Source organism: Pseudopipra pipra, chromosome 1 (genome assembly GCF_036250125.1).
Source record: "Pseudopipra pipra isolate bDixPip1 chromosome 1, bDixPip1.hap1, whole genome shotgun sequence".
NCBI lineage: Eukaryota > Metazoa > Chordata > Aves > Passeriformes > Pipridae > Pseudopipra > Pseudopipra pipra.
The window spans coordinates 130,872,454-130,893,714 of NC_087549.1; the positions used below are offsets into that span (position 1 = coordinate 130,872,454).

General features: G+C 36.0%; 2 protein-coding genes across 14 annotated transcripts in view; one reads left to right on the forward strand and one right to left on the reverse strand.

Moving 5' to 3' along the window:
• Positions 1-5,563, forward strand: part of SGCE (sarcoglycan epsilon) — a 35,997-nt gene extending 30,434 nt beyond the window's left edge. For 9 of the 12 annotated variants that reach the window (XM_064677325.1, XM_064677289.1, XM_064677316.1 and 6 more), the window contains one exon: positions 593-5,563. In XM_064677325.1, coding sequence (XP_064533395.1) covers positions 593-643 — 51 coding nt within the window. In that variant the 3' untranslated portion in view covers positions 644-5,563. The remainder of the gene's footprint in view (positions 1-592) is intronic. The other 3 variants (XM_064677239.1, XM_064677250.1, XM_064677299.1) reach the window with 1 other exon arrangement.
• CASD1 (CAS1 domain containing 1) overlaps positions 4,167-21,261 on the reverse strand; it is a 28,452-nt gene continuing 11,357 nt past the window's right edge. For both annotated transcript variants that reach the window (XM_064677215.1, XM_064677225.1), the window contains 12 exons: positions 18,608-18,731; positions 16,709-16,923; positions 15,312-15,737; positions 14,807-14,896; positions 14,116-14,235; positions 12,998-13,154; positions 11,384-11,463; positions 10,440-10,541; positions 9,016-9,156; positions 8,435-8,512; positions 7,369-7,461; positions 4,167-6,512 (listed from right to left, as the gene is read on the reverse strand). In XM_064677215.1, coding sequence (XP_064533285.1) covers positions 6,246-6,512; positions 7,369-7,461; positions 8,435-8,512; positions 9,016-9,156; positions 10,440-10,541; positions 11,384-11,463; positions 12,998-13,154; positions 14,116-14,235; positions 14,807-14,896; positions 15,312-15,737; positions 16,709-16,923; positions 18,608-18,731 — 1,893 coding nt within the window. In that variant the 3' untranslated portion in view covers positions 4,167-6,245. The remainder of the gene's footprint in view (positions 6,513-7,368; positions 7,462-8,434; positions 8,513-9,015; positions 9,157-10,439; positions 10,542-11,383; positions 11,464-12,997; positions 13,155-14,115; positions 14,236-14,806; positions 14,897-15,311; positions 15,738-16,708; positions 16,924-18,607; positions 18,732-21,261) is intronic.

Consider the following 21,261-nt stretch of genomic DNA (forward strand, 5'->3'; position numbering starts at 1 on the left):
ACCTTAACTAAAAAGGCAGACTTAATAGGTGACATAATGCTTGGCTATTTCACAAGGTTAAAAGCTAACTGGGAAAGAATTGTGTGAAAGGTGACCACTCACATCTAACGTTTATATTACACTGATGAAAATTGCTACTGGTCTCCAATATGAACAGATACATTAAGTTTTGTAGTTGTCTCTCTGTCTCTCTGTCAATAGTCGGAATTCATGAGGACTGTTTAAGGTGTTTAGATGAGAAAGTTTATAGGGTATAATGCAAAAGACTAAATATTGCATGTACACTGTGTATGGCCTTTTCTGGTTTGTGCTTCAGTCTGACTATGAGGCCTGTTAGATCCCAAACAGAAAGATAAACTCCCAGTTAAACAACCTTTTCCCAGTGTTCTCCCTTCCCAGAAGAAAGCAAGCAAAGCTCTGTCATGTGTATGTTGTCTCTTGGTCCAGGTTGTACTTGCAGTGTTTCTCCAATGTGGTTGTTGATAAGGGACTCATAAATACTATTTACGTGCTGTGCTCTCAATTGACAGTTCAATATTGTTGAAGCATCATGTGCCACTGATGGATTATAAAGATTCTCATCTATTTGCAGGTAAATGGTATTCCTGAGGAAAGAAAACTAACAGAAGCAATGAATTTGTAATCAGAGAAGGCAGCAAATTGTCTTACTTCCTTATTTGTTCTGGTTGATGCATGAGTTTTTCTGGTGTATATTGTGCATGCCCACAGTATTACGATGCTTTCAGTGCCAGAGAGTACAATCACTTCCATATAACTAATGTACTGTATCCTTTTGTACTTTGGACATTTTTGACAATTTGTAAACACTGATAACTTTTTATATTTGTTACATTCAGATAATAATCTTTCATATCTATATCTATATGTATTAATAAATATCAAGCTTTATTCTGTCTTGTGATCTCTCCTGAAAGTTTTAACAGGGAAATCAAAACTTCAAAGGATTTCAGAGTGTTTAATGGGATGATAAAATTGCCTTATATTTGCACAGGAAAAGCAGTAGTGTATAAGCACAAAAACTTGTGCAATAAGATGAGGCTCAGAAATAGTACTGCACATTTATTAGGCATTAATTTTTTAGAGAATATCAAAGATAATGAGAAAAGTTATTTTTGGAAAAAAACCCCAGAAATAAAACCTCAAACAAAATAACTAAAACTACTCCTGATGAAAATTGGATTTCTGTTCTTTTACGAGATATTTACCATATTTGAAAACTTGTAAGCAATAAAACATTTAAAATCTGTCCATTCATTCATTTGGTTATCTTACAAGAAACTGTTGCAAACCACTGTAGGCAGAAATTAATGTGTTCAAATGAAAAATGGTTAATTTTGTTACTGTATACTTGGACTAACTCTTCAAAAAAAATCTTTAAAATTTTTTGTGATGTTCGCAATGCAGGTAATTTTTTTGTATCCTCCACGTTCTTTGTTCTTTTTGGAGTACAAAGAGTTGTGGGAGAACAAGCTATCTAATCAACCATAAAAAGGAGTTGATTTAAGACATACTTTCCTGGGAGGTGGTTACTTTGAGAGGCATTTGTCCCTGCAGCTGAAAGCTTAAAAATATGGACTTTGTTAAAAGGATCTGTACTGAGGTTTCCATATTTTTCAATAGACAGTGATAATTTATCTCCTGACACTTTTCACAAGATTTTAAATGAGTTTCTGATGCTTCTTTAAATCTTCAAATACAGCATAACACAGGACTTCAGGGTCTGCAGCTGTAACAGCTCACACCAACATTTCTTGGGGTTTTACCTCAAAGCATTGTATTGTTTTAAGCTGACACTTACGCTTTGTCTTTTTTTCTGTAATATTTTCTCTTTCAGAAGCTGTATGCTCATCAGGACATTGCATTGTAAGCAGAAAACTGCGTCTGCTTTAAAATTACTAAATGCTGGCTACATTTCCTTAGCTGAGGTTTGTGGGGTCTCTGCTAAGAGAAATTTGAGTAATTCTGGAATTTAAGACTGAGGATAAAAGGCATTTGTAAAATGAGGTTATTAGAATTTGTAAAAAGACCAAGGTAGTCACTTTTGGTTTTGCTTTTTTTTTCTTTTTACAGTTATGACCCTGTTCTGTCAAAACAAAAACTTATTTTAATTTTTAAGCAAACGTGTTTATAGGCTCGAACCTGAATGCAGCATCTCAGCAGATAGTTAGAACAAGTCCTGAGCTGCTTTTTAGACAAATTTTGTGCAACAAGTATGATAACTCTTGCAGCAAAGTATATAATCAGTGCTCAGTACATAGTACATACTTGTGTATTGTCAAACCTCCAATGTCAGTTTGCAAAGCTGCCCTGAATGCTCAGCACAGCCCACAGAACTTGGGAGCAACTGCATAGGAATTCCATAGGAATCCCGCTGGTGGTTGTTAGACCAGGAGAGGTAGCTCAAGCTACAGGCATTAAAGTTGAAAAATTAAGGCAGTTTCTGAAACAGTTGGAATAAAGAGCCATTCCTACTCACTTTCAAAGTGACATCCATCACACCTTGCTAACTCATCCAAAAGGTACCAGGGAAGACTTCCCCAGTCAATCAGCTTCCTCAGAGACATGCCCCCCCTGCCACCCCTTTCCAGCAGCTTGCATGGTTAGCAGGGAAAAGTGAATCACAAAACTGCACACTGAGGCTTATAGTAAATTAGACATTTACATCTTTTACTCAAGCTGTGAAAAAAAAAAATTTAGTACAATCAGCATTTGGTTTCTGTTAGTTTATACTACTGTTTTCAAATGTATGAGCTGCCAGTGTTTTGAAACTGAAATGAATGGAATGGATTTTAAATAATGGTTTTTAATGCAACCTAAGACTGAACTTTGTAAATAGTATTGGGTTTGGATCATAACAATTTCTGGTAACTTGAGGATGACATGACAATCAATGAACTACCAGTTGAGCTGCTCCCACCTTATGTGTATTAATGTAACAGTGCCAACATATTTAAGGAAATGTCTCACACTGTTATGTACATGCATAAAAAATTAGTTTGTAGCAGTGGAGGTTCCACCTATTTTGAAAAGAATCTGATGATGTAGGTGACTCGGGTATTAAGCATACCTGACCTATTTTATGACTGAAAGCTTCATTTATCTGAGGTAAGTTTAATAACAAATTATTTATTTTTACTTATTAAAACAATTATTCTGAAAGCATAGATTTATAAAGCTGGTTAAAGACACTTAATGGCTAAAGAATTAATTAAGACAGTAAATTCACAGCCTCTTTTAACCTATGATGGCAGTATGAACTGATATTATATTGATTAAGTTGCAATCAAATTAAATAGAAAGCCCTGCCGCTGTCTTTGTACATATCTGAAATGTAAAATCTAATAAATAGGAAAACATGAAGGAGTGAAGTTGTTGCCTGGTTAATTTACAAAATGATGCCCAAAGAACACTGTGTTACAGCTGTTAACATTACTGAAACAATACTGGATGGTCGGTGTCTGAGAACTGGGGTGGAGCTGATGGTGCAGGGTTTGTTTAGCTGGGGGCAATGCCTAAGCAGGTGTCACGACTAGAGAGGATGGAGAGTGTTTGCAGCACTTAGTTCAGGTGCCTGTGTTGATACTATCTCCCTGATTATACACGGAGCTCTGGGGATAGGAACCACCACTGAGTCCTCTGCTCAAGGAGCCCCTTCTATTTAGTTTGGGATTTAAGTAGCTCAGTTAGAAGCTAAATTCCTTAACCCAAACGAATCTTAAAGATGGGTTTGGTTTCTTGATGTTGCCAGACCAAAGAAAACCCAAGTCAGTTCCTGTCCTTTCCTGCAGAGTTGTGCCTCAGAGTTCCTGCCTTCTAACCTGGGCAGAAAAGTTATTCTACGCCTCCACTGCAGAATTCTGCTGAGGACACCTGAGCTCCAGGGTGGTTTTGGCTACTGGAACTGTAATTTCATCAGAGCGGGGACAGTGCCATTTACTGCAGAAGAATCTTTCTTCCTGCATTGCATTAGACATAATTTGTGATACAGTGAATACCTCGAAGTAACGGTACCCAGAAGTGCAGAGCTCTGGAGAAACTGCAATACTAAACTGTGATTCCAGGCAGGCTGAACAGTGAACCGAAGCGCAGCTCGAGTCAAGCAATAAAAAGTTTTTACTTAATTGATGCTGCTCCCATTACAAAAATAAGCATCCACAGCACATTTATTTAATGTTTAAATTACTTCATATTTTTACATAACCTGAAAAGAAAATATATTTATCCCACATACAGTAATAGTAAACAAGTGCATTATTTCAAACATTAAAAATAAATCTTTTAACCAAGTCTGTACAACAGATAAATAGAATTATATCTACAATACTTAAGTTGTGAAGAACAAAACAAAAGTTATCCCTCAAACTCACAGTTCCTGTTGCTCAAAATACTGGCATAGATGAAGGTTATGCATGCTATCCCTGTCTACGGTGTTCACCTACACCCTTTCCTTCAGTCACTCATAGGTATTTTTTGAGGAGGTTTAACTTCCCAAACATCAGGAGTAATGCACACACAGAACAAACAGCTGAGTATCTTTCCAATAGCTTTAAAATAGCTGGCAGGCTTAGCAAAACTGCTGAATTTGGGGCAAGTGAATGATTGATTTTTAGTGTTTTTATGATGAAAACTGTTAAAACAGTTTTAAAAGAAAACTGTTCTCCACCAAAAAAAAAAAAGAAAAAAGTTGAAGCCATTCTCACAAATTTTCTTTTGCACTCGTTCATGGCTGCAAGTTTGAATTCAATGTTTTACCTGGAATAAGATCAAGAACATGCATGGGATGGTAAATATGGTACAAATTAGGACTCATGTTGTTTATAATCATACATAATTGCACACATGCTTGGAAAATAATACTGTGCTCATGTTTTTTGACTGCTAACAAATAATCAGGAGAAGAATAAAATGAAAAAGCAACTAAAGGTCAAACTATTACTTGAATCAAACCCACAAACAGGAAGAAATGTCCATAACTTCACTGATAAGTAGAATGTAAACAACAGCATGTCACTGCCACACTGAAGGACTATTTCTTTTAATTTTAGGGTTTTTTTCTAAAGAAAAGAGTTAATAAGAAAGATGGGCACTGCTAAAAAGGACGGGAAAAAAGGTTCCTCCAAACAGCTGCAATCTCATTTCACTTGTAATTCTGAGATTCAGCCATCTGCATGGAACAAAGATGACCACTCAGTACCTTCTCCTCATACCAACAGAGTGGCTTGCATCCTTGACTTGCATCCTTTTAAATGAAAATATTATTACTGGATAGAATATGGCACCAGTTCCCTAATGAGACCTAGTTCAAGGTCACCTACAAACTCAGTGAAAGCTTCAGTGATCACCATCTCCCTGTTCTCCAATTTCCTTAAGATCTGATGGAGTGCATATGATGTGATTTCAGCTAAAAAGGTGTTCCAAAAATTCTCCATCTTGAACTCAGTCTCTGAAAATTATTCATCTGTTTGTTCATGGGGGTTGTACAGGGAATTACACACAATTAGATGAATTAGTGTAAAATTTATGGATTATCAATTTTAGGGGGGGGGGAAAATCAAATTTTCTTTATAAAAAAATTTAATCTCAGAATTCACCATATTTGTGAAAACATCTTAAATTTCTAAAAAAACTCCCATAAAATATTACGTAAACTTGTATATAATCTTCAATCACTCAACTGATGATTAGTTTTTATTTCCATTTATAAAGGGTTGCATATAATATGTACTATTTCCACCCGAAATACTGATTTCTAAACAAAAAATTACCCTTTTGTTCAGAAAAATGCCCTGGTTTCACATCAGCCAGAAGGGGCCATTCCGAAGGATCACAGGTTTGCTCAGTTTTGTTCCTGCTGGGAATGATGGCAGCACGTGGGACGTGTGGGCCGTGCGCCCGGAACACCCGCTCTTCACTCGGCTCCCACAGTGCCGGCTCAGTCCCGTGAGACGCCCAGGGTGCTGCTAAACCACCTCACTTCTTCGTGTCACGTTTAAACAGATATGTAAACAGAAACATACATCCAGTAGAAAAGACTCATTTTCACATGCAATTCTGTACAGTGCACTCTTGTTTCTCAGATTATTTGAGAAGGCTATTTCCACACAAAATATGTACATTTGCGCTATATACATTTTCCACACGCTTAATTTAAATGTCTTCTTGTACCTCCAGTTGAGAATTTTTGTTCAGGCACACAAACAGTAAACCTGAAGAAAGTTTCCAAGTTAATGCCTTGACTGATCTTGAATTGCTGAGAAGAGGTGTAGTCCAGAAAAAAATCCAGCTATGCATAGCAACCTTTTCAGCAGAGTTGAGTTATCTTTAGGAACCACAATCTGTGCTAGATCATTCGTGATCTGAGAAATTTCATGTGCCACACACACAAATATAAAAGTGCTGACAAGAACATTAAACATTGGATATCCAGGAATGAGCACCAAGATCCCCTTTGTGTCTGCTGCCAGCCAAATATGGTATTGGCAAATGAAAAGCTAAAAGAAAAAAGAAGGTGTTTAATAATATTTATAAATATTTTTACTTACCTAAAGCCATATAATTATTACTGTTGCATCAACTGACATACTTCTGTTTAAATCAGAAGTTGCATTCCACATCTTCACTATAAGACAAAACTATGAGCTTGTTAGAACACACAGTGAAATGGGTTTGCTTGGCCCTTAACCAAATAAGGCTCAGAGGAGCATGGGATACATTCTGTCAGAGCAGAGGAAGAATCCACCTCTGCTCAGTTACAGTCTCTCTGGTGAGGGTCTGAACTAACAAGCCTAGAAATAAGAGATAATGCTTCAACTGATGAATGCACAGATCCCTGCAGTTGACCAGCACCTAAAATTCATCAGAAATTGGAAGAATGGAATGTGATCCTTTAAAAAAACCCACAAAATCATGTACTACATATACATATACATTGTTTGTAAAGTTACATTTGTTAATTATTCACAAAAAGCTTTCTAGGGCAAACACATTTATAAGTCTACTTACACTAGTAAGTATAATTCATGCTGATTCTTCAACTGGCTTAATTTTTTATCTTCCAACTCCATACATCTCACAGCATACTCCAGCATTAAATCCCCACCCTCACAACCTTAAATCACTCCGTCCCCCAAAATAGCACAAGAATTAACTTGCTACTGTGAGACTGCTATTTCAGTTGTGATTTTTAAGTGTAACAGAAGCTATAATGCTAAAAGAGGTCAAACACCACAGCATGGTATTGAGTAAACCAATAAATGTTTTCACTATGTGTTATATGAAGATTTAGATAATAAAACATCCTTACATTTCTAAGTTTCAGTTCACTGTAGTTCTGGTCATTCTACTTACCTCTAAAGAAATTTTGCCAAACCAGGCAAAGAAGGAGCTGTACACAGATCGGACATATCCAGGAATGTTCCTGATGAGGATGAAAGCTAAAATCTTTTTTTTTTTTTTTTAAAAATAAAACAAAAAAAAGCAACTGTGGATGACAAGCCAATTACAAACAGATAAAAGGTTTATTCATATTCACTGCCTGAAGTGAACTGCTTCATGCATTAAAATTTTTTTAATATCTAATATCTTTCTAAACCAAACAAAAATCCATGCAGTTTATACTTAACAAAGAAGGCATTGAAACTGAAAATCTCTTACACACATTCTTAAAGCATAGCAGGTCACATTTACATCTGCAGCAGAATCATGGCCTTGATGTTGACAGCTGTTACTATACGGTTACTAGGCATGGCCACAAAACGTGTTACACCATGCCAGCCTAAAATAAAAGTGGCCACAAATCTGAATTAACCCTCAATTTTTAAAGACATGGTGTCAGGATGGACAAATTAATATTAAAAAATTAAGTCATGTGTGCTGCCTTTCAAGAGAGCAGGACAAACTACTAAGAAAAAGAAACAGAGGGCACAGAATCAGGCAGCTGGTGCTTACTGAGGCAGGGGACAAAGCAAGAGGAAAATATAAATTTAAAAAAACCACATGCATGCCCCTGTGGCTCACCTCTTCTCTGCCTAAAAGTGACTACAGGGTCCCATAGGTTGCTTCCTACAGTAATACCTCACAAACATTTGTGCTTTCCTGCAGCTGCCTTCTTTTCCACTGCTACTAAAATAGTCAAAAGTTGGGTGTGGACTGAAACAGTGCATATGAAACCTACACTAGGGACATCCAGGTTAATCAAAAGCACAGTCACAGTGTCCAATTTCAGTGCTTAAAGGCAATGAAAAACTGAGCAATGTCATTAAACCCTTTTTCACTTTCAGACATGAGAATGAAGTGCAATATCTGACATTCCATGCTAAGGCACAAATATATTTAAAAACAATTTAAAAACAAGACCAAATAAGAACAGAGTAGATTCTATGACTGTAATGAAAAGGACTATAATTAAAATTACCTGCACCACAGAAACAGAAGGATGTAGCTCATTGCACTCTGTCTTGTTTTTACAGCTACTAGCCCAAATAGAGTAGGTCTAAATGATATAAAAAAAAATAAAAATCAGTCTGTGTAGCAATTGTATGTAACATTTAAAAATGAAACAAGAGTATGGTATTTTGAGTTGCTTTAGTGGTAATTTGTTCACTAAGATGTGAGACACTAGTAGAAAAAAACCCTACATTTGGCTTAGTTTTGTGTCTCTCTCAAATTCTTTGCAACTGGTGAATACTATACTTATTCATACAATTTTTTTCATCACAAATAAAGAAGCAATCAAGGGTGGAGATCAGAGCTGCATTATCTACCATTTTATTTTTATGATCCAATTTTCTTGTAACCTTTGCAATTAACTGAAAGAGTGATGATGTTTTTATCTACAGTTGACTGAACAGAAAAATATTTGGCTGTACAGAAAAACACAGCTGAAATATCTCCAGATCAAGATTTCATTTCTTAAGTATTTTCTAAACAAGAACTTCAGAAAACTTATTTAAATATTTACAAACCTGATTATACTAGGTTATAGTTGGTACGTACCAAAAAGGAGACAACTGAAATAAATAATAAAACATTTGAAACTCTGTTGGAGAAAAGAGGATCTCCTTTTCCTTCTGATATCATCTGACGTTTCTGCAATGCCAGATAAATAAAAGCAAACAGCATCCCATGAAAAACCACCTGTAAAAGACGAATAGAATGCAAAGATTATTTCATGGCCTTTACAAGTACTTAGGTACAAACACTTAATAGAAATGCTACAAGATAAACTATTTTTAAAGCTACATTTCAAAAGGTCCTTTCCCAGATTTACTGAAGCAAACAAAAACAGACTTTCTACACTAGGTAGTCATAAACTGCATTTTTAACTACAAAAACTACAAACTACAAAAAAACTCAACTTTTACTAATGCTTCAGAGAGCATTAGAGACAAGACAATGCTTGTCAAGTCTTGACAAAGCTTGTCAAGAAGCTTTCAAGTACCTACTATCCTCTCTGCAATCAGTGCCAACACTGAAAAAGGCTTTCTCAGGGGAAAAACCACGAGTCTCTGGCTTTCTCCCAAGTTGGCAGGTGAAAACATTCGAGAAGCAGGACAAGTGCTTCCCTTTCTCACAGACACAATTCTTCAACAGAGCGTTCTGCGATCTTACGCCAAGTTCTCATTAGCTGTCAGCACCAGGCTGTTTCAGGCCCATGTGGTGCTTCTCTTCTGTGTTTATTTTAAGCCTTCCTGGGTCCACAGCAACAAGGCTCCGAGTCCAAAACAGCACGTGCTGCTGCTGGGTGCAGCCCAGGGTGTGACAACAGTGTGCTCCCCAAATTCCAGCTACTGAAGAGCCCCAGAGGGAAAAGCATGCAAGTGATCCCATTAAGTGTAAGTTTAGCAGATAAATGCTCCCATCTTAGAAACTGCATTTACCTTTATCAAGAAAGCAAAAGAAAAAAACCCGAATGTCTCCCTGTTCTATTCCCCCACACTGTAGGGTCAGTAAAAGAGAAAAAAAAGCACTTTCCCCCTGGAAAACCATTAAAAAGTATGTGCAAGAATAGTCTAGTTTGGGCATCCAGACCCTGATTTTAATGTTATCTTAAAAGAAATACATCCTTAATTGATACAACTTGCAAAAAGTATTACTAAGAAAGCTACCACAACAGCCTGAAGTGCTACAGGTGTTAAATTTTCACAGTAAAATTTCTGAGATAAGACAAATCTAAGACACTTTATGAATTTATTTTTTAAATCCAGAAGCAAATAAATCAACTTCCTTTTGCAACTTTTTTTAAGCAAGGTTTTGACAGACATTTGCAGAACTAAGATGAATGCAGCTTAGTCTTTTATTAAACACCGGGGCAAACTCCTGTTTTCTCTGGAGGAAAGGAAAACAACCTCCCTCCCCTCCCCCCTCTATTAAAAAATACACTTAAAAGACCAGTATAAATTTATGCAAATGTTACATACATAGCGATCCAGCTTCCACCTAAACCACCATTCATAGACATTCCCATTCAGTTCAAAGCACTTGGACAATGGCCAAAATGAAAATATCTTCTCAAATGTACCCTGTAAAAGATAAACATGGCAAATGCTTTAACTTGGATGTCAACTGTATTTACTAAATTTAAATCAGTACGCTGTCTTTAATATTATTTCATCCCTATTTCAATGGCTATGTGGCATTAGCAAAATTACAGGGTTCCTTGGAAGTCTTTCCACACAAAAAAAAAAAAAAAAAAAAAGAAAACAAAAAAACTTCTTCACGTGAGAGAGGGTTTCAGTTTTGCCTCCCATAAAGCTATTGGCACATCTTTCATTTTGTACTGCTGACTTAAAGGGGGAGATCCACTGATATGCTGTGATAACAAAAACACACTCTACAGACGACTACAGTACAAAAGGCTTAAAACCAGTGAGGGATTAAAATCACACAAACTCCCCTGTAAGATCCTAGAGTGACAAACTCTGCCCTGATTTCTACCAGCTGTACTGACTGCATGCAGTAAGTCCCTAATTTAGCCTGTGAACCAGGCTTTTGATGTGTCTCTCAGAGACATCATATCACCACACATATCACCATATGCTGCCAAATATCAGGAACTTTAAGCACATTAAAAAACCTCACCCCAAAACCAAAGCAGAGACCTTTGTATTTATTACATTTGTAGTAGTAGTAGTACACAGAAAATGTGTCAAGATAACAAACCAATGAGTAAGATACAGAATTGAGTTTTTTTCCAGCATCCAAAACAATTCAAATATGAAAAGAAACCAAAAGGTTCTTTTTTCTTTTTTTTTTTGATTCTGTATTTATGATACTGGAGCAAACATACAAGTTATGAGCACATTAAGAAGTAGAGACAGGCAATAATATACTCTAAGGTCATTAATAGTCAAGATTTACAAACCTGAGAATATGACAGAAAATATATACATGTCAGTAAGCATATCAGTTTCAGCAGTAAACCAAAGTGCCATAGGCAGTTCCCTGAGGAAGAAATAAATTAATCATTATACTGTCATTAATTTTTCAATAGCAAAACCCAGGACACATTAAATAATAATTGCCAATTATTTAATGTAGCTGTGCTTTGTAATAGATCCATTCATAAATAAACGTTTAAATATTACCAGCAATATTTTATCGCTACTTACATTTAAATTTTACTTTAACCAATTAAAATAAACATTCACAGCAATTAACAACCTATTAATCCTAAATTGAGCTTCATGTCTAAGACAGGGACAACATACATACAGGAAGATGAGAATTTAGGTGTTCAAACAGAAATTGTATTTTAAAACCTCTGCTTTCCCCAAAACTCTGCACAGGCAGTCCTTACTCTAGGTGAATGTAAATAAATAAATATATAAAAATACCCAACAGCTTTTGTCATGTGAAACAAATAGATAAAATATTATTAAACTTTGGGGTACTGGTTGTACTCCAAAGCTCAACTTCAGGTTATTAAGGACAAGTATCTTGTTAAAAGAAGCCTGAGAAACTACTCCTCAAAGCTGTGGACTGATATTAAGCTCTACCTAAGCCTCAACACTGCAACAGAGATCATCTCCCTCTCCTGCCATATAAATTGGCTGTAAACAGGGACATAAACAACTGAAAGCTGACATTGAAAGATTTTCTAGTTTCACAGTACACTATTGCTCCGAAGTACACACAAGTAATTTCTCTGTTTCTGGAATAGAAGTGCCTTTGTACTTAAAGAAAAATAAAATTGAAGCTATTTGCCTTTGAGATACCATGTTAAACTACTTTTAAGTGTATTTTTGCAGCATCTGTTCCTAGTACATATTTGGTATAATTCACTGCCATATCTGCAGAATATCAAATGGAGATACTCCTCCATCCATAGGGAAAGAGGATTTAAGACTTCTAAGGTTGTAGTTCTAATTTAGGTGAATTAAATAATAAGCATTTATGACATAATGACAGCTTTTTCAATTAATAGCAACGCATAATGTAAACTGAGATTTCACTTAAATTTTTATTTAAAATACTTTTATCACAAGACATAATAGCTGACTTAATCTAAGACTACAAACCCCATGTTCGTATTTGGCCAGATATGGCAGAACTGGTGCTCAAGATGGATGAGACACACTGGCAAAGCAGAACAGGAAAGTCTAAACACTCCCTGTTCACATTAGTGAACCTATTATTACCTATTAGCCCAGGACAGACACAGTCTCAGCAAGCATAGACAGTGCAAACTATGGTTTTAATTTGCATTCAGTAATATTTCAATTCCTGATAAAACACATTTCTGATGATCAAAACCTATTAAAAAGTATTCTAATGTGACTGCAGCCAGAGGCAGAGTTTAGTTATCACCTGTTAACTTTCTCAACTCACATAATTCATCTATGACAAACTATTTCTGTGAACAGCTGTGCTGTGCTGCAAAGAGACTGAGATCTATTAATAATGCCATTTTCTCTATGATTATCATTGTAGTAACATGCAAATGTTTTACAGCAGAAAGAAAAGAAAAAAATCTTACCATTTGCTTTCTTCTGGACAATCTGAGGCCATAGAGCTAAGGTGGCATAAATGATCATAAACCAAACAGTGACTAATGGCACAAAGTAGTAGAACTGGTAAGGTCGGTCCATCACTATGCACAGTACCACAACCAAGAAATTGAGACGAAATAAAACCTGAAGGGTGTCAGAGAAGAGAAGACAGAGGATATATAAACTGGGAGGTAAAGTGAGAGATGTAGGGGACATGTTTCTTTAGCACTGTACAAAAATATCTACATATTTACATCTCACAGGGTGATAATATTTCAGTGGAAACATGGGCAAGTATCTCAGGGAAGATCAAAAATGCAATGTAAGACTGCAGGCTGATTATGTGGTTCTGGACCTGTCCTACACTGCTTGGGTGGAGATTGCAATGAAAATAAGGTTAACCAGACCTGACTACTTCCCAGGCTGAGGACCAAGTATTCCAGTTGCTGGATGCTGTTAATCTCTCTGTTTTCACTCCCACAGCTACCTGGGCTAGCTCAGTTAAAGCGAGGTAATGCCATTATCAGCACTGCAATTAGGCTGTAGACATACATTTAATAAGCACAATGACCTGAGTCACATGACAGTGTAACACTTAACAGCAATAAAAGACACATACTAAAAAAAAAGTAAATGTAAACTGCTACAATACATGCTGCAAAAATGTGGAGGAAAGCCACGAAACCAGGTACGTTTCCCAGTATTGTTATGGTGTGAAAATTAGCTTTCTTTAGTAATAAATGTAGCTCCAATACACCATCTTTGGAAACCTGCCTCGATCATTACTTATATATTAATATATATTGTAAATTGATACTGCAATGGAACCTCCATTGCTATTTATTAGAAAATATTTGTCTTGATATTTTAGAGTATACATACTTACATTTTCTACATTGTAAGTACCATTTATATGATTTAGGTTCGTATTAGATAAACACTACCGACTAAACAGATCAGATTACAGAGACACAACAGCCATTTTTACTGTGCAAACCTTTTTTAAGTGATCTGATATCACACCATTTAGGGAGGATGGATATATTATGGATATTTTGCTATCTGAACAGATTTCTTTATGAAAACAGTAAGTAGATGTTCTTACCTGACACACTCTGTATACACCAAAGTCTCCTTTTATCCAAAAATATGAGAAGTGCCCATAACCTGTTTGGAACAGATACGCAGCAACCAGAACTCGAATGTGCATGTACACAGGCAAAAACTGTTGAGAAAAATAAAGTACCTTTTGTTAATGGCCACGTAAATGCTTTTGGATTTCCTTTTCCCACCTCTATTTTATGATTTTTCTGCATTGTAGTAAATCAGATTTAACTAAGGAAAGAAACCCTGTGGTACATTTCCCTGTTTCTTACTATGCTCTTCTGGTGCCCTAACCTCTTTGATGTTAAAATCATTTTCTCCTATTTATTGCTCTATACTTTCCATATTCTAACTACCAGTTAAGAAAGACTTAAGAAGGATTCTTTGAAAGCTCACCTTCAGCAGTTTCAATTCAGAACATAAAAAAGAATCTTGCTAGCAATTACAAATAAATTAATGTAATATTCTACATAGAGGAAAGAAGTACATTTTTTCACTGGTCAAGTAATGTATATAATGCTTTTATCAATCAAGTCTACACTTGAAATAGAGAGAAAAACTAATTCTCCTTATACCATGTTTAAAACTCCAGGAATTCAATTCTAACACACATTTACACTACCTTTCCTTTCAAATAACATACCCAAATTGCATTCCTAGCAGAAAAAAAAAAAAAATTTCAAATCACTTACAGTGCTTGCTCCAGAGATATGATAAATCAAAATAACAAGTTGCATCCAGCCCTTCCATTCATCAGTCTGTTCTCTATTTAACACTTTAGTCTAATGCAAAACAAAACAAGAGTGTTGCTATTCCAAAAAGAACAAGGAACACATACAAAATGAGGAGAAAAGGTCAAAGCAATAAACCACCGTATGAGTAAATGGGTCTCAACTGTAAAAATCTTCTGCCTAGTGGACAAAGGTCTACTAGATATTAACATGATCTACACTCGCTTATAGCTGAGCTCTGCTTCCTTCCAATTTGACTGTGTGAGAACAGCTAAAGTGCTCACAGACATATGGTTTCAAAAAGCTTTTGCATCCAATTCCATACAAACACTATATTGCTTGCAAAGGCATTTCTGCAGATGAGTTATACTGGCTTTGAAAAATTAACTTTCAATATTTAGCAATTGGTTATTTACACACAAATTTGGAAACAACATTATAAGCTGGATGTCAATGTGAACATTACCTCTTTGGTGTTTTCAGTATAAAATACCCCCAAAACCAAGATATAGACGATTGGTATGAAGAAAGATGAATGTGTGTAAAATTTATTTTCCTTCATGAAAAGATTTGCTCTGTCACACAGATAAAAATAGGTCATGATTAGACCAAGTTTGCAAAAGCAGTGTAGAAGCATCTCTAAAGTAGAAACGTTAGGCGTGCTGATGGAAGGTTTCTTCTCCTCTCCGCTTTCCAAATCAGTGCATGATTTGTTCTTCCGGTAATTATTCCGATGAATTAAACTGATAATTAAATATCCAATAATGGACAAAGTAAAAAAACAGAAAGCCATCTTCTGTATCAGAGTGAGAGGAGGCTGAGGCTGGCAGCAGGAGCCATCAATGGGCTTCATTATCTTATTGCAGTAGACATTCATAAGAATCATTGCATTCTGCCAAAAAACAAAGCAGTTTTGTTAATTAGACTCCAATAAAAAAGTTAATATTTACACACTAAGAAATTTTTTTCAAGCTCATGCACTGACATAAAACATGTGCAATTCTCCCTTATCAAACAAAGATAAAATCGCACAGTTCTACCATACACCCACTTGCATTCAACAGTCCAGACAAAATACCTCTTCCAAACAAAAAATGCTTGAGCTTCTAGAGGTAAGCAAAACCTCCTAATCTTAGAAGAGAAGTGTTTGCTCTACTCGCTGTAAGAAGTGCTATAAAGAGCTAAATGGACTGTAAATGAAAAACTGCTCACAAACTTGGGTCCTAAAGGGGCACAGTAGTGCAAGTCTCTAAAACACGACAATGAGATTGAAACCTGCGGTGAGAGGATATTTAGTTCATCAAGTACTTTAAAGCAACTGAAACCTGCAAAGGAGCAGAACCAAAAGTGACACAACAAGAGAGCCCTTTCACAAGAGGAGCAGACTGACAACGCTCAGAGAGGCTCACTTCATGCATATATGTATTGGCAAGTTAAAGAGAAGAAATAAAGTCAGAGGCACTCCATGCAACCAGGAAGGCATATATTGTGTGTTTTCTTATCTTCTTCATCCTCCTTACCAACCAAAATTTTCTGGACAGACAGGTGAAAATTTAAGACTTACTTCTTAGCACTGCTTTACAAGTCATTATCACTTTAGCTCATTTTTGCACGTGAAGGCACAAAGTTTGCACCCAATATCTGAAAGATCTAGTGGATTAACAGCTATTTTAAAATAGCTACACACTAATGTGCTTTTTAAAACTCCTGTAAAACTGCACTCTCACCTACTGGGATTTTCTGAACAAAATCTGATGAATGCAGTCCTTGTTACATTTATACATTGCCACTGAAGAACATTCACTTCAAATCTTGTTTTACTATTATTACTTTTTAATGTTGACCAGTTATAAAAACACTTACTGTATCTCTGCTTGATTCAGGGAGATGCAGGCCATCTGCAGACTTCATGATAGTTTCTTGTGCTATCAATTTTGATACACTGAACACTTTAACTTTAGCTTTGGAATTTCGGGAGCTGCTGTTTAGAATACGAACAGCTGCTTCATTATAAGCATCTATTTTCTCATTAGTGATCATTTTCCGACTTTCACTCAGCATATCTTCATAAACAGGATCTGAATTTCAAAGAACAAGGAATGAGTACATTAATCTTCAGCTTGTCAAAGACATTTGCTTAGGTCAAGTTGTACAGGCTACTTTCATTTAGGTGGTTATTGTACAATTAGGTGTACAATTGTTTAATGGTACAAAAAATGTACAGCAAGGAATAAATGACTGCTACAGTTACTAGAGTTGTTCATGATTAAATGCTCTTATCACCATTCCCTAGTCATGCATATATATTTACAGATTAGAAAGCTCTGGCCAGATATGAATGCCTGTTTAATTTCCCCAAACCTACGAAAGGCATATAATGCTGGAGTGCAGAGCTGCTTATTCCTTCTCTCAGTAATGGAATTCCCCATGATAAGTCTCCAAAGGAAAGAGGACAGAAGACAAGCAGCTGAATAGACATACAGAAAAAAAAATAAAAAACTCTCCCAAACCCTCTACTTTCTGTGGGAAAAAAAAAGCTTATCATTTCTCTAAGTCACATTTAATAAGCATATTCCACTTGCTTCTGTTGATTCCAGTTTGATAGCAGAATCTCAGCTTTACAGAAAAATGGACAACTTAATAGCCTACAGGCTTCAGAAATTATATAAAGCTTAACACCAAAGCTATACAGGATTCTAGGTCAAAAGGTCAGCTGGAGATCAATAGGTTGCTGTAAAAAGCTGCTGATGTGACACACCCTATGAGATGCAAGTTGATTTACTTGTGCCTACTTTTGGACAATGTCTACACAACTCTGTGTACAGGCTGCTTCTCCTCTCACTTGTTTCATTAAAGAGCTCACAGATTACTCAAATGGACTAGATCTTTAGCAACAGAATGGTGGGACATGTCTGACAGCTAATTGCATCTGTTATAAACATGGTTTTGAAAGGAATGCAAGAAGATTAATTTGTTGATTCAGATTTACCTCTAGAACCATCTTTGAGAGGAACTTGGATGTGACTGTAAGGGTACAACTGAGTAAATTGCTATCAGGGCTCAAAATGTGCCTACTTTTCTAACTGAGGTGATAATATAAAATGCTGTGCTCTGTGGCGAAGAAACCAGGAGCACATTGTCACTATGAGATCATTGTTCAGTGTCAGGGATATAATTTAGTTTTACTGAAGAAAAGCAAAAGAATGTAAGCTTGGCGCCATGATAAAAATCTCACTGACTTATTGTGAACCATGATTTCTGATCTCGGTGCACAGAAGCAAGTTTCATTCTACACACCTAAATTCTCTGTATTCTCAAGAGCATGTCTATTTATTCTAGACACACGTAGAGGATGCACTTGTTGAACCTCTCCTATTATTAATGTAATTTGAAAATTTAATAGAACAAAATCACAGGAATTCTGCTATTTCATTTGCTTGTGTTCTTGACTCCCAGGAGGCATGCACGGAGCACAGCACAGAGAGAACAGACCTGGCACACTGAGTCTCAGAGTAAGCTAACAAAGAATTAAGAGTTCATAAGGCAAAAGATCTTCCTGAGAGAGCTTTGGAATCTCCATCACTAGTAGCAGCTAGTTAGGCATCAGCTAGTTAAGATTGCAAGAAAAGCCAGACTGAAACTTAACCAACACCCTTTTAAATCTGCAAGTAAGCAGTATGGACTAACTTTTCCATATCCTACAAGATAATGATTCAACAGACAGTGACGGTACAAATTGTTACCTACTGTTCACTACTTTACCTTGTAAGACCCAGTAAACATCACTACTTTTTGCTAATTTTTCCAAAAGAGGTGCAATTGAAGTGATATTGATTTTATATTGTGCAAGGGCTTCGTTGCTGCCATTGTGAATCTTGATAGACCACTGAAGAAATAAAGAAATAGATTGAGAACCTGTATGCCTGAAGACTCTTAATTCACCGATTCCCTTGCTCTGTTAGTAGCTATTTTTCATTATTTCTATATAGCTAGATTTCCTTAGTTTTCTATTCAAAAGTGCTAAAAAATTTCTTTCAGACCAAGCAGGTAATTACATTCAAACAGATCATTTAAATGCAGAGTATATAACATTCAACTTAGGCACATTTGACTTTTCATAAATTAAATTACACAAGGTGTTTTAATTCAAAGTCTCCTGACTTTAATCAACAATGAAGTAGCAAAGTCACTAAAAAGCATGTCCAATTCGGTCAATTCTACTCTAGGAAAACTGACCACAGCAAGAGATGCGTGCAAACAAAACTTGATGGTGGTATCGAGTTCCCACATTTCCATCTGTTTTGCAGATACCCACAGAGAAAAAAAAAAAAGAAAAAGAGCCATTTTAATTTGTGGTTTAATCTTCTAAATGAAATGACTGGGAGAATGATATAGCCACACTAGAATTTCTCCTAACTTCTGAAAAGAATTTCCCACATTGTAGAAAAAATGGATTTAGCATTTTTTTTAAGTATTACTGTATCTATACTAATTTAGTAAACAAATGGAAAAAAAAACCAAAACAATTAGCCGGAATGTAGTAAACTCATAGTTATTTCTAAATATCTACATAAAAATTTTGATGTAAGCCACCAATTAATGCACTTCCTCAGAATATTACTGAATATAAATTAATACTTCATGAAACAAAATAACATGCAGCTGCTCTGAGAGCTCACACACTGAAAAAAAAAAAGGCAGTTTCTTTCTCCCAGTAGCTACATCTTTACTTGTGATTCACCTACAGTATTTAACAGACAGTTAAAACAGCATATTCCATTCAACAGGAAGTCAGGAATTAAGAAGCAGGACACTATAGTGACATTCTCTGAGTAGCTCCTTTTCCCAAAATAAGCAAGCAACTGAGTTTTGTACGAGCTGGAGTTTCTCCAGCTTGTAAGGCTTTGCTTCTATTTATAAACTGTCACGCAGTTGACATCTTAAGACAGACATGTCCAGGCCAAAGCAGCATGACCAAACTGAGAGCTAAGTTAAAAGATAAAAGGAAGTTTCAAAATGCTGACAAGTCCAAGAGCACACACCAGTTTAATCTAGTGGCAGGTTACCACACCAGTGTCAGCTGTGAGGAGGTTGCTGATGCATCTGGTTTTTGAACCTTTTATTTTTTCGCAAGATCCTTAAAATAGGGGATGTTTACCTTTGTCCCACTCTAGATATCACTATTAATGTTTTGTGTAGATATACTGGTGTTAAGAAGAGCCGAGCCTCACTTGCATATTGTTAGTTTGTATCTCCTGCTGTCCACAAAGGACAAGCAGCAATGGCTAATGTTTTACATATGAGCAAAGGACATTATTTAGCTAAGAGTCCTGTAGCTTTGCAACCTGACCTTCTGCATGCCAGAACACTATCCATATATAATGGCATTTTCTGTGTGAAATACAATGACTCGTGCTAGTAATACATGCTACATTCTCAGACTGAGAAGAGATATTCTCTAGGTTTACTATGAATCCTAGAGCTCAAATATTTATGTGAATCCTACAAAAGATGGGAATTTAGGGGTTCACCTAAAGGCAAAAGAGAATTCCTCATCCCTCAGGAAATGTGTGGAGGTCTCCATACACACATGACATTCCCTTAAAATTGAGGGAATTCACCCTTAGATTGGCATGCTCAGAAGCTTCCAGACTGGTAGAATGCCTGAAGCATCCCTAAACAAAACTTTTTTCAAAGGATTTTATTTATAATGGAACACATTTTCTCCTCTTTACATTTCAGCTGGTATGAAAATATAACAGCTAATCCCTTTCAAATTCCAATTCCCAAATATTTGGAAGTAAGGGATATTAAACATGGAAATAATGAGACGGGCACTTGTTCAACTCAACTCCCAGTACCAGTGAACTACTAGAATAGAATATTTAGGAGGGGCTGTTAAATTCCATCCCTGGAAGTTTTAAAGAATTGGTTGACTATTGCAAAGTGCAACACAAGTATAACTGATCCTGCCTTGTGGCAAACTGATGGGTTAGGAGACCTCTTCTGCTCCTTGTCAGCCTTGTTTTCTGTGACACTGCAGCACATAGCAGTTGTGGAAACTTCCAGTGGAAGAAGATTCAGGAACCGCAATCTCTCTGGTGGTTGAATTATTCATTTTTACCCACATAAATCTAAAGGAAATATGTGTGGTCAAAAAGACCATTCCAAATTGGACCATGCTCAAAAGCAGTATTTTGTGACTGAAAACAGTTAATTAAAAATGCATCTTAGTTAGTATGCAAGTACTTTCATTTAAAATTTTAAATTAATAATCTGCTTTTAATTAAAGCTTCTTTATTAGCTAGGTTAGAGTTAATCAATGCTTATTAACCAGTATTGCTGACAAAAAGCAAATACTGTACCTTACACAGCTACAATAAAATACACCTTATATTTTAAAACTACTTGTAACA